The sequence below is a fragment of the Xiphophorus maculatus genome, chromosome 20 (genome assembly GCF_002775205.1).
Source record: "Xiphophorus maculatus strain JP 163 A chromosome 20, X_maculatus-5.0-male, whole genome shotgun sequence".
Lineage (NCBI taxonomy): Eukaryota > Metazoa > Chordata > Actinopteri > Cyprinodontiformes > Poeciliidae > Xiphophorus > Xiphophorus maculatus.
In genome coordinates, this window is record NC_036462.1 from 32,332,822 (window position 1) to 32,350,113 (window position 17,292).

A 17,292-nucleotide genomic window follows, 5' to 3' on the forward strand; every position below is an offset into this window, starting at 1 on the left:
AAATTGAATTCTTAGAGTACTTTGTCAAAACACAAAGTACTCGTCTGTTAAACACTTTCTGGATTCTCTATTTTCTCAGTAAATGGAACATTTATCCACTGGCTTCAATTCAAAAGCCGACTTATGCACCCAAATCTGCTTTTCATTATTTTTTTAAGGTTGACTCAAAACAGCAAGTTTAAAAAAAAAAGGGAGCAAAGTCTTTTTCTCAATGCTCATAATAAAGTTTTTTCTATTTATTTCAATATTCTGATTCAACAACATTTATCCCAAAGGAAAATTAAATATTTTAGTACTTCTGGCTAATGCAGATCTCCAGCAGCAGTCAGTCTTACGACTGACTGAGGAGGCCTCTGACTGAAGACAGCTGCTTGCTGCAAGCAGCTCAACACCCAGGGACAAAAAAATAATTCTTCGTAACATGTCCTGGATGAAGACAGTTGTTGGCTCAGATGTAAAACAATTCCTTGTTGCCACAGTTACGCATCATAAATGTTGATGAACCAGAGGGAATAATTGTCCAAAGATTGAACCCCTCAGTTTGAGCGACACAGTTCTAGAACAATAGGATCTACAGCGATTTATGCGTTTAAGAAAACTGATTAGATTATTTGTTTAGTTAAAGTATTGGAAGTTCTGTTCATTGACTAGCAGTAAAAAAAAAAAAAAAAAACTTTTTCAGTGATTTTAGGATTGTTTTTATTATTATATCTTGGGAAATGTGACAAAAGGTTTGGACACCGCTGTGAGAAGAAACCAGCACTGCCTGTTGCTGTGCCCTGCCAGTCAGCTGGCTGAAATAAAGCCGTTACACTTTTCTGTTGCTCTCGTGAAAGACAGCAGGTCTTCATCAACCTGATATATTTCTTTTTGTACCACAGAAGAAAAGAAACATTTCTGCTCAATAAACACTTGAAAAATGAAACCAACTCCTGTTTTAATTGTTACTTTTTCCTCAAGGCTAAATGGCAAAAAATAAAACAATAGAAAACAACAATATCATATTAGCAGCAAGAGGAAAAAATGTTTCCCTTGGTTTTAAATAAAGCAGTTTGATCAAGTTTGACGTGTCTGTTGAAAGTGTTTGTTGTACCATGTTACAGTGGAACGGCGGTTCTGATTCTGTCACACTGACTCAAGCCCAGAAACCCTGAGCTTAGGAACCGTCCTCAGACTAAAGCAGTCAGTCCAGCTGTCATGACGTCTGGACATCAGGAGCCGCCGCTCTTCGGCTCATCCTTCATGTCCAGACATGGAGACGAATCTGAAAGACAAACGTTTGCAACTGAAGTTCAGTCAAAGGGTAGACGCTTAGATTCAAACGAATGCATGCATCGTTGATTCCTGGGTAGCTCCTATATTTTTCCAAGCTGGTTGGAGCAACACACACACACACACACACACACACACACACACACACACACACACACACACACACACACACACACACACACACACACACACACACACACACACACACACACACACACACACACCGAGCTCCAACCCTAAAACATCAGAGCAAAACAGATGCCAAATATGTTGATCTCTGTCACTAAAGTACCACAGAGTGTTAGAGCCAGGCTAAGAAGTTTCAACAGTAAAGTCATAACATTATGAGAATAAAGTCAAATGACAACATCGTGATAAAATCAGAGGACATGAGAATAAAACAAGAGTATTGCTGTACGACAGTAAGGTAAAAAAAAAAAAAAGCACAAGAAAACAAATCATCAGAAAGTGAGAATAAAGTTGTAATAATGTGAGAGTAAAGTCATAATATCTGAGTAAGGTCGCATAGCAGGAGACATTTTATGGGAATTCCTCCAGGAAAAAAAAAATTAAATGAGGAACATTGAGCATCTTGTGAAGTTATACTTTGGAATCGGCTTTACAAATAAGGACTTAATTTTTTAACAAATCACCATCAAATAATTGTCAGTAGCAGGATTTTAAAACGACTGCAAAAAAACCAGAGTCAATTTCCAAGAGAGAATCAGAGACTAGACCAGCTGGTCCCTTCAGATCTTTAACTGTTACAGCTTTGCTCGCATTAAAAAAAAACCAACTTTTTTCTTGTAATTTTCTGACATTCCGGTAATATTGTGTCTTCATTCTACTAATATTAAGACTTTATTCTCATATTTAAAAAGATAAATCTTAGTCTGGCTCCAGGACTCCATTGCTGGTGTCTGAGCTTGAGGACGTGCAGCGCGGTGTTGGCTCTGTGTTTGACTGGATCTACCTGTCTGATGGTTTCTGTGAACACGGTGGGTGTAGAGGAGCAGCAGGAACAGACAGAAGCCAATGAAGGACGTTATGGTTGTACACAACAGGAAGGAATAGCTGCCTTTACTGTGGATCACCTACAGAAAGCAACACACACACACACACACACCCTGAGCTCCAACCCTCAAACATCAGCTGTAAGGTTTGGATAACAGGGTAGAGGTCATTTACTGCTGCTACTTCACATAGCTTAACTAATCTAATCTACCAAATTAAATCATGATTTCAATGGGGTGTTTTAACAACAAAAGTTTGAAATTGAAAAAGGAAAATCAACTGTCAGAAACCAGCAGTCGGTGCATCTCTAGTTAGAGGTCTATCAAAACCAAAAAACAAAGAAAGGCATCAATCACTAAGTCTGAGTTTTGTTTACAGAGACTTCCTAATCCATTTTATTTGCCGTTTCTGTTGTGTGGAGCTTTTATTAACGTTTCATTTATTGGTTTTGGATTTTGTGTCTTATTTTGGATATTTAAAATATCTTCTACCTCCAGTGTGAACTGTTTGCAAAAATGACAGTTTATTGATCCTTGAGAGGGCAAACTTGCTTTCTTATCCCATTTTCTTATCCCAACTGTAACTTCAAATCCAATTTGAAGTGATTGATCCGGAGCGCAGCTGGAAAGGAACGGCTTCAGACAAATATTTCCTGTAACGTTTCATGTGGTCAGAGTCTCCAACAACCAGACGGGACGATTCTCACCAATCCCACAAGCAGCTGCAGCAGCATCTCTCCTGTGCTGGCGCTCGTCACCAGGACGATTGTAGCGGAGCCTTCGACGCACAGAAAACAAACAAGTCGGCATGGAGACCAGGAGCAACAGGTAAGATGAAGTGATGGAGGAGCAGAGCGCTATGTGACCTTTGTAGTCCAGGACGTCCTCAGTGAAGGCCAGCATGGAGGGGAACACGCTGCTGATGCACAGGCCCAGCACACAGCTGGCTATGAACAGAAACACATGGCTGGTGTAGAAGATCAGGAGCAGGAGCTGGACCAGGATGACGCCCACCTGACACACACACACACACACACACACGTTTGCATGACTATCTCTGTGGGGACTTTCCATTGACTTCCATTCATTTATACAGTCTAAACCTTACCTAAACCCTAACCAAAACTCAATTCAGACTTTAGTCCTAAATCTAACCCCTGACCCAAAAACAGTGTTTCCCCTCATGGGGGCCAGGCTTCGGTCCCCACAACGTAGTATATGTCAGGAAAACGGTCCACAAGGTGTTACACATGCTGTGGTGAACGGGTTGGAGTTGCAGTAAATCAGGTGTTTATTTTTGTTCTTTTCATCAAACGTTCCTCTTCTGAGAATAATCAGTGTTTACAGACTCAGTTTGAATCTGAACGCTAACTTCACTCTGGGTGGAGCTAAGCTCCGACACACAGCCTCTCATGGGAACATGGACATGTGCTGTTTTGTCTCAACAAAAAAGCCCAACAATGAATGGCCCTTTATGAAATTAGAGACTGCATCATGTCTCACTGATATGAACGTTTCGGTAACACTTTATTTGACGGGGTGTGCATAAGACTGACATGACACCATCAAACACGACATAACATGTCATGAACATGAAGGAGTCTTTATGAATAACTGACTGCTGTCATGAAGTCACAGTCGGTAAATAATGACACTTTAATGAAAAGTCTGCACTTTCAATGGACTTTCAATGCAACATCTAGATCAACTTTTGTTCATAACAGATGTTATATCATGATTATGACAGTGTCATGTCAGTCTTACACCCCATCAAATAAAGTGTTACCAACATTTCCAGCTCTAATAGTTGCGAGCAGCAGCTGCCGCTGTATGACGGTGGGCCTGCTTCATGTTCTGAGCAGGTATGAAAGAGACAACAGAATCAGAATGCCACACAGGCTTTGTGTAAACAGTTTAGCTCCCACATTGTATCCTGGCATTTACATTCCCGCCCATTTCAAATATTTGACTCCAAGCAGCATGCCAGACCTCTGCCTCATACCAGACTAACGGAGAGCAGAGCCGGTGCTGGGTATCGGTAGGAGAAGAAGATGAAGCACAGCCTTCCTGCCGTGATGGAGGCCCAGAATACGCTGTCCAGACAGCCGGCTGCCTTGTAGCCCATGAGCAGAGGGGGGGAGACGGCGTATGTGTAGACAAAGCCGGCGTAGCAGCCCTGCAGGACAAACCATGAGAGCAGCAGGTGAAGAGGAGCTGCTGGAGGAGGAGTTGGTGTCTGCATACAGGAATGTTAGCATGGATTAGTGAGGCCAGGCTGGGCTGCTCTGAAGGTTTTCACCCACCTTCAGATGGCTCACCTGACAACCAACCAACCAACCAACCAACCAACCAACCAACCAACCAACCAACCAACCAACCAACCATTCACTTCAGCAGGTTTCACAGGATACAAAGTGAAACTTTGTTTTATTTTTAAGTAGACAAAATCCACTCCACTGACCAGGTGGGCATTTATCACTTTATCATTTATTGTGATAAATTTCTTGGAAGAATTCTGATTTATTGTCATGATAAATTCCAATTCACTCCGTTAAAAAAAACAAAAAAAAACTGTCCGTAATTTATTTTCAATAAATTTGAAAATATGATTAAAGGCAGATACTGTATGCAGTTTAGTGATGTAACTATGTTACCTTCAGTTGTTATAAAAATGCTGTCTGTATCAAACATGACTGAAACAAAACATGACTTTGCAGTCTGAAGCCTTGAAATCGGGCCTCTGTCTCTTTAAGAAGCTCCTACTCTTTCCCACACTGCCTTCAGGAGAGGCTTCAGTCTGGTGCTTTTTTTGAAGGACAATTTTGTTTACAGAGACTTCGACATCCATTTTATTTGTTGTGGTTGTTTTGTTTGCATATTTACTAAATGTAAAATGTTAGAAATGAAAGGACTGGTCCAGTCAAAGTTCAGACCTGAATCCAAATGAGAGTTGCTGGGAAGATTTGAAACCTGATGGTAGAGAAACCAAGAACAGAGGGACCTGCAGCTGTAACTGCAGCAGAGTTTGGTTTAACTGAGCAGCTTCTGAACATCGGCAACAGAAAACATGCGTTTCCGTTTGCGCTCACTATAATTCCATCGGTGATGAAGACGATGGCTCCGCCCAGGGCGTGAATGATGAAGAAGGTAGCGGGGTGGCCCTGCAGGTTGCTGGGCCTGCAGCAGTCCAGTAGTCCCCCATGTCCTGCAGAGACAGGGAAGAAGATCTGTTGTCTTCACCAACATACGAGGGCTGAAACGATTAGTCGTGATTAATTGATTACTGAAATGGTCATCAACTAAATTAGGAATCAATTCATCGTTAGTTGAGGTATACAAACTCAAAAACAAAACATTCACTGAAAAGACACCATAGCCAGAGCAGGAATTGACTCAAATGTACAAAGAAATCTAAGCATTTTGGATTTAAAATAATAATTTTAAAAAAACTGTCAGTAAATATATTCCATCAAGAACTCTTCACCTGGGTAAAAAAACGTTACAAGTCAGTAGAATTAAACTTTGTACATGTTGATGTTAGAAAACTTTTTTTAGCTGCAGATTCAACCTTTGCTGCAATTACTGATCAAGCATTCACTAAAAGAATGCTGTTTTTGTATTTCAGACAATAAAATGATTTTTTTTATATATTTAAAAAGGGAATCATTTGTCTACTTGTATTTGTGTGTATTTCTAATATTGCATAAAAACAGCCGTCACCTTGCTGTTGCTCCTTGGTGGGATGGGAACTGATGTCAGGCTTCTGGCTGAGCAGAGGGGGGCTGCTCCGGCAGCACCGCACCAGTCTCTCCTGGAACATCAATGCGAGGACTGCTGCTGGGACAGGGAGCTGCACACACACACACACACACACACACACACACACACACACACACACACACACACACACACACACACACACACACACACACACACACACACACACACACACACACACACACAGCTGTTTACTCTAATGATGAGCAACGATTCCTTCCTGTCACCTGATTTCACTCATGAGCTCCGTCTCATAAAAGTTGAGTCCATCCCCTCAGGTCCTGTTCAGATGGACCAAACTGGTCACAGTTCTGAAGAAGGACAAAAATGTATACCTGTAATTTATATTCCTTCTTGGGTGATTCTTTTTTTTGTACAGCAACACAACTTACTGTGAATCTGTGGAGATAAGAAGCAAATCCTGAGCATTCTGGTCCCGTGTTCCTCAGAGTTGTTTTCCAGGCTATGATAAATGCTTAATGTAATAATCCACTTTGCTGTTCAGTGCTTCATTAAACTGACTGTAATCTGACTGTTTTTGCAGAGAGAAAAGACACAAAGAGAATCCTGCTGCCTTCAGGCTGTCTAGCTCCAATCCTGTGTTAAACAGTGGAAATGTTGCTGCTGCTGTTTCATAATTCCACATTGATTTCTGTCTTTGAGCAATTTATTGACTTACAGTATGAATCAAGCACTCAGGCTACAGTATGTTAAGTCTCTAATCTGTAGGGCTGTAAAGATTCATGCAGCTTGCAAAATCATACGACACGCCTTAAAGGACCCATGAGACAGGACAGCATTTTGTTACATGTTTGGGAAAATAAATGACCACACTTTTTATTTTAATCGTTTCCCAAATTAAACTGTTTTAATAAAGAAGTGATCAGTGCAGAGACCCTCTTACCTGCAGTAGAAAGATATACCTTTGTGTTAAAAAGTAAATAAACCCAAAGGGTGGAAGAAGCCAAGCTAAGCTGCCTTTAGCTAGTTAAAGTCAAACAGAAGATGTTAATATCAGCTGGATTGTGACATGCAGCTGTTTGTTTCGTTTAAACTGAAGGGAATCTGACGTCTTCTCCAATTGAAGAAGACTTCATTCATACCAAAGGGAAATGAAATGTGGGAGAGCCTCATGTCGTCGTAGACGGTGATGCTGTAGGCAGAAAGGCTCTTCAGTAGCAGTCTGTCTTGCAACGAATCTGGAAAAGCCTCTGACTGAAGACTGTTGCTGTTTGACTGTCTCATGACTGTCATGACATGCTAACAGCTCTACACCCAGGCAGCAGAGATCATGTTCCACAGTAACATTTATGACTCTCATGATGACTCATGGATGACATCAGTTGTTAGCTAGCTCTGCTAATCCAGCAGTTTGCTTTTGCCGCTCCCCTTCAAGTCCCTGTCTGGCTAGAAAGCTGGGCAGAGGGAGAGTCTGGGATCTGATGTTGATTATGGTGATAGAACTGAACTTCCTCCTTCTCTCTCTGCATCTATGGAGACAATTTTGTTCCAATCTGGAAGTGGAAATTTATTTAAGCTTTTTTTTTTATCCACCTAAAGCTGCTGTAGGTTACTTTTAGATTATTAGTTTTTTAAATAATTGTTCAAATTGTCATTATGCCCTGACAGTATAATATGATAATCATCTCTGTGGTACTACAGTCATCTGCAGAAATAAAAAAAACATAACAAAATACGTATAACCATATAAACACATGAAATGTGACATGAACTCACATTGATAACAGCCATGATCCAGAAGGCGTACGACACCCTGGTGACGACCACGCCCTTCGTGTACAGAGGGTACTGGGAGGTATTGTGCAGCGGGGCGCCGTGTCCGGCCAGGGTGTTCCGGAGGTGTTCCAGGTCCGAGCCGGACGAGTTGGCAGTCCAGTTGGATGAGAGGACGCAGCTGTCCTCCGCCAGGAACGGGTCGACCACCAGAGGGCTGACCAACGCTCCGAGGCCAATGAAGAAATGCAAAGCCTGATGGGAGGAATGAAGGCTGAGGCAACATGAAGTGGTTCATAACTTAAGTAGAGGAAAAATACTACATGGGTTTAATTTTTGGGGGACAAATTTAAATTACTTGCTTCTCAAATCTGAGAAGAAGCAGCCAAATGGTGACCAGATGACAGGGCAGGAGGGGGAGAAATCTTTTTTGGGGGGATTTTGAGATGCCACCAAAACATCTCAAAAAATATTTTGGTGGCCATTTTATATTTCATGACCAGACTGGATCTGTGTTTTAGGAATCCATAAATCTATTCTACCTTACCGGACCTGCACATTTCAGGTACAGAGAATGTCGTTCTTCCTTTAAACAATCAACATTCCAGAAAGCGCCATCGTCTCTTTCCAGGATAAATGTTGTCAGATTCCCATTCAGGGTTTTCAGCTGCACTCTTTGTATCCAGAATAAAACATGGTTGATATAGGACATAGAACTTTTACAAGAACAGACTCATTTTTATGGAAGCCCATTTCCGCCATGAACTAAAAAAATAATAATAAATGAAATAAAAGTCATGAAGTCAGAATTTTGAGTTTTAAAATCATAATTATGAGATACTGAAGCAAGCCTCCTGGAGAAACAGTGCGACTTTGAATCTCATAATCATGACTTTGAAAGTAGAAAATATTACTTTTATTCTTATAATGACTTTATGTTGGACTTTTATTTTTTTCTTCCATGGAAAAAATGAGCTTCCAAACATTTTAGATGAGTAAAATAGATTATTATCATTTATTTAAGTATCTAATGTAATTTTGATCATAGAAAAACATTCACCTATTTTTAGACATATATTTGAAGCTGAAAAAAAAAGCACTTTAAAAACATGCAAAAGTATTTTTGGATATCTGTTAAACATTTTCCGATTGTACCTTCACCTGATCTAACTGAATAATTATAATCACATTCAATAAAATCAAACTAACACTTAATTTCATTCAGGTTTGCGTTCATCACTAAAGCCTCTAACAATGAATCCAGGTAGTCACAACTGTGATCCATAGAGTTCTACTTTTACACAGTAAGACAGTCACTTTAATTATCTTCACTGCAAAGCACAAGCTGTTACAGTTTCATTGTGTTCCCTTTCTAAAAGTAATGACCTGGCATTACTTTATGATTACAGTTTGAAAAGTCACAAACCTGCAAGTCAAGAACTTTCCCTCTCTAGCAGCTGAACCTGAAGTTTCCAGAGTTGAGCCTCGCTCAGTGCTGGTGCAGAACTAGAATTAAAAAAAACTTTCATTACAGCTCAGGCTGTGAATATTCCTCCTACTGTTCAACAGTAACTGGTGGGAGGAATATTTCTCTGACAGAGCAACTTCTCTGGCATGGTTCCACTTAATTAAAAACACAGAAAAAGATTAGAGATTGACCATGACCTCAGATTATTATCAGAGTCTTCGAAATAATTCAACTTTCTCACTCTTATCTGCAGGAAAAACACAATTAGTTCTTCCACTAATCTCTTCCCTCTCATGTCTGAGGTCAGTGTTACCTACTGATAGAAAATCAGAAGCTTGTGTCCTTGAATTGGAATTTTATTTTATTACATTTTTAGTTTAGTTTGTGGACAAAAAAGGTTCTCGTCAGGTAAAGCCACCCAAGTTTGTTTTTTATTTTAAACATCGAGTTGTTCCATTGTATGTAATGCATGAAAACACCAAACAAGTCTATTAATGATGACGGAAACGCAACCGATTGTTCTGATGAGTGATTATGACATTTCTTCACTTTGGTTCCAGTTCTTCAGTAAAGGCTGACAGTGGGTCCTGACCCTTGACCAGTTGAGAACCACTGGTCTGGAATGGCCCAGTCAAAGTCCAAACCTACATTCAATTAACAATCGGTGGTGAAGCGTAAAAATGGATGTTGATAGGCGCCGACACTGAGATGGGACTTCTGCTGTTTTATATAAATATTAGACTGTAGAACATTTTCAATCAGAGGGGCTTAATATAAACAAACCACAGTGAGGACAAATCCATGTCCTACTTCGTGTTGTTCTGTCGCATAAAACCCCAAAGGATCCATTAAAGTTTGGGTTTCTAACATGACAAAACGTTAAGGTTCAAGGGGTATGAATACTTAGCAAGGTACTGTTGTCTTATTCTTTTTTTATAATTAGGCTGGATGTAGCATTACAAATAATAATTATATAAAATGTATTAATAACATTTATTTCTGCCATAATAAATACATAGTAGCTGCGTAAAATGTGATTTCATGACTCGGCAGATGGGGCCCAACAAATCTGACTGACCTGCAGGAAGACGGCAGAGTCCTTCTGGTAGAGCCTCACCAGCTGCAGGTTCCCGATGGTGTCTATGACACCCATGGCGGCTCCCGCCACTCCCATGGCAACGGACAGCAGGATCACACGGTGACACAGCGGTATGATGGCAAAAACGAGGGAGATGATGAGCGCCGAGGCGAAGAGGGCCGACAGGGAGGACAGCAGGCTGGAGGAACACACACAGGCCAACATGTTAGCAAGCATTCTACTGGTGTTCCGAGTTAACTTTGAGTTCTGTGTTTCCACCCATGGATAGTCATACTAGTCAGGTTTCTCTGTCTAACTGGGTTTATTTCCTACATGAAGCCACTAACTCAGCTGCTGCCATTAACTACGTCTCCTGTGCTTCCTCTGTAGGGGGGACTACTACAAAAATCAGTGACTTGGGCTTCTTTTCAGAACTTTTTATTACCAAATGTGTTAAAACTGTGATCATATCCAACCTGAATGTGATTAAATGACTGGATTAGAATAAAATGGATTGAGTGGAAAGGTAGCATTCACTTTTTATGCTTTTCCAATCAGCTTCATATAACTGTAGGATCAACACACTTCTCCTCATATTCCTTCTTTTGCAGACTTTCCATCGTTTTATTTGCCAAGTAACAGAACACCCTGCGATCATTTACCGGCGAAGTCAGACCTCAGAGCTGGGAATGATGTCACACCCAGTAACTGTGATCCAGTTGGAGGCAGATCCACAAATGGCACAAAAAAACATTTAGAGAAAATAAAAGTGAGCTGCATACCTGAATATTTCTACAAGGCTGTGACACAAACACACAAACTCACAAAAATGTCTTCACATTGTCATCATGGCGTATCTGTGTATTGAATTTTGAGGAAAGAGTTTGATTTAAAACGACTTGGAACAGTAAAATGTGAACACTTTCTGGATGAACTGTACAAACTGCACTATAACATCCCTAACTTTTCATGCAGGAGTTTTTAAATTTTTACAGACTTACTGGGATAAAGCACTCTGTGCTCGCAGTTTAAACAGGACAGCCTTGTACAGTTCCAGTAAAGTCACCTTGATGTTCCACTAACTTGTATTTACCCAGTCAGTTTATCACAGCCCTGCAGCCTCACTGCTGCTTCTATTTAATCTTTACTTGTGTACTCAGCCATCCCTGCCAACGTTCCCCTTTCCTCTTTAGGCTGTTCCTGATAAATTATATTCAACATCAGTGAGCTTCACATCAAACCTGGAACATCATCACATTAACAGCCACTAGAGACTGGGTGCAATGACGTCCTTAAAACTACAATGTAAAACTAATTCAAACAAGCAGAATTGTTTAATGGTTGCAGGACCTACAGGTTCAAACAAGGAAACCCCACAGAGGAGCAGCAGTGTTGTTCTGCTAAACATAAAACTGCTAACATCTACCAACGCAGCTTCCTGTCCTACTGATGTGAACATTTTAAGTTGGCTCAACTTTGTCAGAGGGCGGACTCGCATTACCGTTAAATTACTTGAAAATGTTCAATACAGCAATATTGTTATTTCTGCCAAATCACTTGTGGGACAATTTGCTGACCAGCAAAATTGGTTATGGTATTATGGCCCATCCATAAACAAACCACGATTTTCAGATTTTAATTTGCAAAATCAAATGTTGAAAACCTGCTACAATTTTCTCTGTATGTCACTTAAAGCCTCGTTACATTGATGCTTATGGTTATAGTGTGTGGATAGTGAAACTGTCCAACGGATATATTTGCAGTTTAGAATCTCCAAGTTACCCGACATGAGCAGGGAGAACAAGCAGCTCAACTAGTCATTATTTAGTTTCCCTTTGAGGTTGATAAAGTATTTCTGAATTGAATCTGAACTGCATTACTAAGTTATTTTATCTTGAAAATGTGTTTTTCACTGTTTATGTACTCTATCATTTTATTTGTTATGGATTACAAACAGCTGAGTACTCCACTGTTTGATTTAAGACACATCCTGCCGACATTACCGAACATCAGACATCTTGGTGTCCATTTCCTGATCGGCGCTGCTGTCCCTCCCTTTAAAAACCATCTGCCACACAGAAACACAGAGAAATTATTTGCTGTTTATCTATTTCTGATTTGTTTGTTTTCTTTTTCAGACGGGGATTTCCTCAAGAAACATCCATCTTAATTCACGCGTGTGTGTCGTCACATTTCGGACATTGCACCGAGACAAGCAGGTGTTATTTGAATGCTGGACATTTGCCAGTCAAATGAGAAGAACTGTCAGACAGCATGAATTTTGACAAAACTTCTAAACTAAAGTTTTAAAGTTTTGGTTTTTATTACCCACTAAGCCTTAAAACTACCTTAATTTATCTTAGAAGGTTAGGGTTAAGGTTAGTATCATGTTCAGAATATAGAAAGGTACCGAGTCATTTTATTCAATCAAATCCAAATAAATAAATAAATTTATAAAATATATATGGATTTTTTTCCCTAATTTTTTTACTGGCCTTGTCTGGCCATCCCTGTTAGAATTTACTGGGCCCACTGACACATCTAATATGAAGCATACTCTATTTCTCTTTTTGGAATAATCTACGCAATTAAAACATTTAATTTCTTACTTTTATTAGTAGTAGTATGTAATTTGCTTTTGCCAGAATGCCATGAAGTCATTCTGGACAGGCCCTTAGTTTCTTCAGAATGCTATAGAACACTTTAAGAAAAAGGTTTTGTCTTCATACTAAGATATCATAGATTAAAGACAGTCAACTTTTTAAATTAACTGATATTTTTAATTTAAATATATGTTTAAAAAATCTCTTTACTATAAGCTGTCAATGTAATAACGATAAAACAATGACGATTTTAGCAGGATCAAACTTACAGGCTCCCCCACTAAAACTTTGAAGAACAGATTTCTCTCACGTTTTCTTGAACAGTCCGCCCACGCTGCTACCCACGAGCAGAAAGAACTGCTGCGAGAAGAAGACCCAGGTGATCTGCTGCAAGGTGGACTGGGTCTGGCACCGCAGGTCCAGGATGGTGGGCCCCAGGAAAGCGATGCACAGGCCGAAGCTGAAGAACACGCTCCAGTAGGTGAGAGTTTGCAGCAAGTGACGCCTGAATAGCAGCCAGATCCGCTCGTCCAGCAGCCTCATGGTGGCTCCTTGAGAGCAGACCGATATCCTCTCGGCCGCCTGCGGTTGGTTTCCTTCTGCTGGCTGGACTGGGAGCGGACACATAAAGTAAACACAACTTAATAAGTGTTGAGGGGGAAAAAAAAGTTGAGCTTCATTTAATCCGATCGACGGATGTGATGCTGATTGGCTAATTCTGCGTGGAGGTACAGCCCCCTCTTCAACATTTGGGTCTGCTCGTTACCACTTTGCCGGTGGCTTGTCCAGCTGATGGTGATGACGAGCACGAGGAAGCGAGTTCCCGCTCACGTGGAGGGAAAAGGGTCGACCTGTGGGATCAAAAAGTGACGTTAACACGAATATACAACAGAGAAGTGGGGGGAACTAGCATAATATGGTCAAATAGCTGTCAGGAATTCGTTATGCTTGTAGATTCATTGACTTTTCCCCCCATACATTTTGATTTTATAGTGTTCAATCATACTGCCAGTGTGTTTTGTTGCCCTTACCGCTGAAGGTGAACATCACATTCTTGGTGTTAGAGGTGGGTAACGAGCTCGTGGGTGTCCATAGTCAGTCCTCGTGCATGTTAGTAGTTCAACACAGCTGGATCAAATGATGGCTCGTTAGCAGCAACTGATGCTGCGTTCCAGTTGCACTCGGAACTGGGAAACTCTATTCTGTCAATTAGAGCGGTCTGCGAAGTTTCCCACTGGGAAACTGGGAGTACCTCTGACAAGTTTTAACCACAGTTACGACTTGTAACAGCGCATATTGAAATGGACTTCGCGTTTCAAAATGGCCGCTCCGCACAGCAACAGTGGCGGAAAAAAAATTATTTTATAAGAAAGACAAGTAAGAGTGTGTCTAAAAATCAATGTTACGTGTTGCTCATGTAAATATAAACTGAACAAATGAAAGGTGGTGTTTGCTTAAACAATGTTTGCAAACGATGCTTATGGGCGTCTCCATGATTAAATTCTGATTGCGTAACTAGAACGCTATCAGGTAGCAGTTCTAGGGTGCCATTTAAAATTCAATTAAAATCTAATTTAAATTACCTCCAAAATATTTTCCAAAATAAACTTTTTTACGTTACTTTCATAAGTGGGTCAAAAATGACCCACATTCATTTCCTAAGAGTGGAGCCACTGGAGCCACAGAGTAACATCACAGATCTGTGAAGGTTATGTTAAACACTAACTGTTTCAGTTTTCATTCCAACATTTTGTGTGTTTGTACTGTGTGAAAGAGAGATAATGAAGGATAGCACCATCAAGATTAATAATCTAGTTTTATTCAATTCAGTTTATTTCTATAGTGTCAATTCACAGCACGTCTTAAGGTGCTTTATAAAAAAGGACCTTAAGACCTTTTTAAGGTCTTATGGTACTTTTACTTAAGGAACCAAAAAAATATATATATTTTGGTTCTGTCATGAATTCCAATTGATCAGTACATTAAGGGCAGTTCGTTATTCAAGTTGGTTGATAAAGTTGTCAAGCAGATTGCATCAGGTTGCATTGACATGCGCCGCTGTTGCATGTGTGCAGACACATCAGTAATTAGCTTAGCTTATGATTCAAGCATTTTCCTTTAATGTTTACTCATCCAAGGAACTGTGTAGTCTGACTGAAAATGATGATTAGTACATTTTCAAGATTTATTGAAAGATGCCATTATAGCTTTTCAAAAATGTGTCCCAGTTATTAGTGCTTGTGCTGTAATTAGTGTTGTTTTGGGGACAATTTTTCCACACACAATTTATAACTTTAGGACAAAAAGATGTATTGTGACACTTAGTCAATGTAGTGATGTTTTACTATTTTCTACTCTCTATTAGTTTTTATCCCAGTACTTTTCAGCTCACATTTTGAGATGCAGGTTGATCAATAGTTTGGTATTCTCCATAACAACTTAAAAAAAAACAACAACAAACAAACAAACAAACAAAAAAAAAAGTGCATTTGCCAAGAGTTAAGAAATGTTCATTGCTCAGATATAGTTGTCCAACAGTACCATCTTCTGTTCATTTGTGATACTGCATCCTTTCACATGCATAGTGATTACGTCATGAAAAACAGCAGGCTAGCATCATAAAACAACTACACATTCAACTATCAAAAAGGTACAAGGAAGACGAAATGCACGAGTTTTTTTTTTAATGATATCAATAATTTATTTATTTAATAATTATTTATTCAGTCAATTTTAGGCCGTCTGACAGTCACAGTACATTCATTTTCTCGTTATAACAGAATAGACAATTTGCACAAAATATCACATCTCATACAAAAGCTAAAACTCATCTTTTATAAAACATTTAGACATCAGTATGTTTTTACTTATTTTATTTTCAATACAGAACTCTATTGTTTGCTTTTCTGTATCTTTTACAGCATAATACTTACTGAAATAGATTAAAACATTTGTCAAAATACATATACATATACATATATATATATATATATATATATATATATATATTATGATCTCATTTTCAAGGGCAGTATTTAAAATAGCTTCATTTAACACAACTAAACATACAGTAACACGTTTCTGTCATGGAAGGAAGGTGAGTTTGAAAGTGGACCGTCCCAGACTGTACATCCTCCTGAAGCTCCAGCAGCTTCACCAGAACTCGTCTTCCGTCTCACTCACTGACAGCTGGACAGATGGTAAAAAACAAACCACTCTCTCTTTATTGAAGTGTAGAGGTAGAAAAGTGTGTTTGATACAGAATGGTGTGAATCATGCTGTTAATACTTTGACTGGATGCTGGGACTTCAGCGTTTTCCTTAAAACGACCGGAAGATAAAGTGGTTTTCTCCCTTGTCAATAAGTTCTGTTTTTGATTTTTAGTCACTTAGATGTTTTACATGTTCAAACGATTTTTAATATCATGACCAGTGTAAATAGAAATGCATCTTTCCAATCATCCTGAACGTACAAGAGCATGTCAGGGCCATTGCCGATATAAAAAAAGAAAGGAGGAATACATTTCCATTGACATCTTTTGATTGATTAGCTTGAAAAGTTGAACATTTGCTAGAAAACACTCTGAAATTTGAAACTTTTTCAATTTTTGAAATTCAAAACATTTCCAAAAGTTGAAAATCTTAGAATTTTGAAGCTCAGAAATTTCCTTTTTTTTTCTGAAAAGTTTTTGAGATCAATCTCTAATTTTCAAAGTTCTTTTTTTCTGACAAATTTTTGACTTTTGGAACTCTCAGGAATTTCTTTATTTCTTTTTTTAATAAAATCTCAAAATATCACCTTTTTTGTGAGAATTTACTCATTTTTTAAAAATCTGTCTGCAGTGGCCATAATATGCCATTTTATATTATTGGTAGATGTGTGAGGGACTTTTGTGTTATTCATTCAACAAGTAAGAAAAAAAAATGTAAGAGGTTAAATACTTCTTTACAGGTTATTTGGAAGAAATTATTTATCTTAATAAATCTAATTATTAGTTGAAAATTGGATTTGGTTATTGTCAAAATATTAAATGTGTTTGATCTGAAACATTTAAGTGTGACAAAGAAATTAAAACAGGACGTTTATGGGGGCGATATGCTTTTTTTCTGTGCACTCATCGTCCAAAGACGGCATCCTGACAACGTTCTGCCATGTCTGCTGTATTTAAACGAGCCGTACGACTCTTTGTCTGCAGGAATACTTCCTCTCTGGTGTGATCTTAAAGACTCTGATGTCGGTTAGTTTTAGCAAATCTTCATTAAAAGCTGTAGAGAAGCAATATTATTTGGTTCACAGCTTTGTTTCCTTCATAGTCAGATCAAATCCAATGGTAACATTTCTTTACTC

At 39.1% G+C, this 17,292-nt stretch overlaps 1 protein-coding gene across 1 annotated transcript; it reads right to left on the reverse strand.

Annotated features, from left to right (window-relative positions):
• Positions 1–352: 352 nt before the first annotated feature.
• LOC102230872 (major facilitator superfamily domain-containing protein 4A-like) lies at positions 353–14,017 on the reverse strand. Its single transcript, XM_023324554.1, has 12 exons — positions 13,977–14,017; positions 13,712–13,796; positions 13,256–13,556; positions 10,343–10,541; positions 7,800–8,051; positions 6,006–6,135; positions 5,375–5,490; positions 4,288–4,461; positions 3,152–3,299; positions 2,993–3,063; positions 2,246–2,366; positions 353–1,264 (listed from the first exon to the last, which is right to left on the reverse strand). The coding sequence occupies exons 3-12, from the start codon at positions 13,486–13,488 to the stop codon at positions 1,212–1,214; spliced, it is 1,497 nt and encodes a 498-aa protein (XP_023180322.1). The 5' UTR covers positions 13,489–13,556; positions 13,712–13,796; positions 13,977–14,017; the 3' UTR covers positions 353–1,211.
• Between the last annotated feature and the right edge of the window lie 3,275 nt (positions 14,018–17,292).

What these genes read in the sequence shown, in the direction of transcription:
- LOC102230872 (XM_023324554.1), bottom strand. Translation starts at nt 13,488, where the DNA reads ATGAGGCTGCTGGACGAGCGGATCTGGCTGCTATTCAGGCGTCACTTG. An exon ending in CACCAAGGAGCAACAGCAAG is followed by an intron (nt 5,491 to 6,005) that starts GTGACGGCTGTT and finishes CTGTCTCTGCAG; the next exon opens with GACATGGGGGACTACTGGAC. An exon ending in TCATCACCGATGGAATTATA is followed by an intron (nt 4,462 to 5,374) that starts GTGAGCGCAAAC and finishes TTTGTCCTGCAG; the next exon opens with GGCTGCTACGCCGGCTTTGT.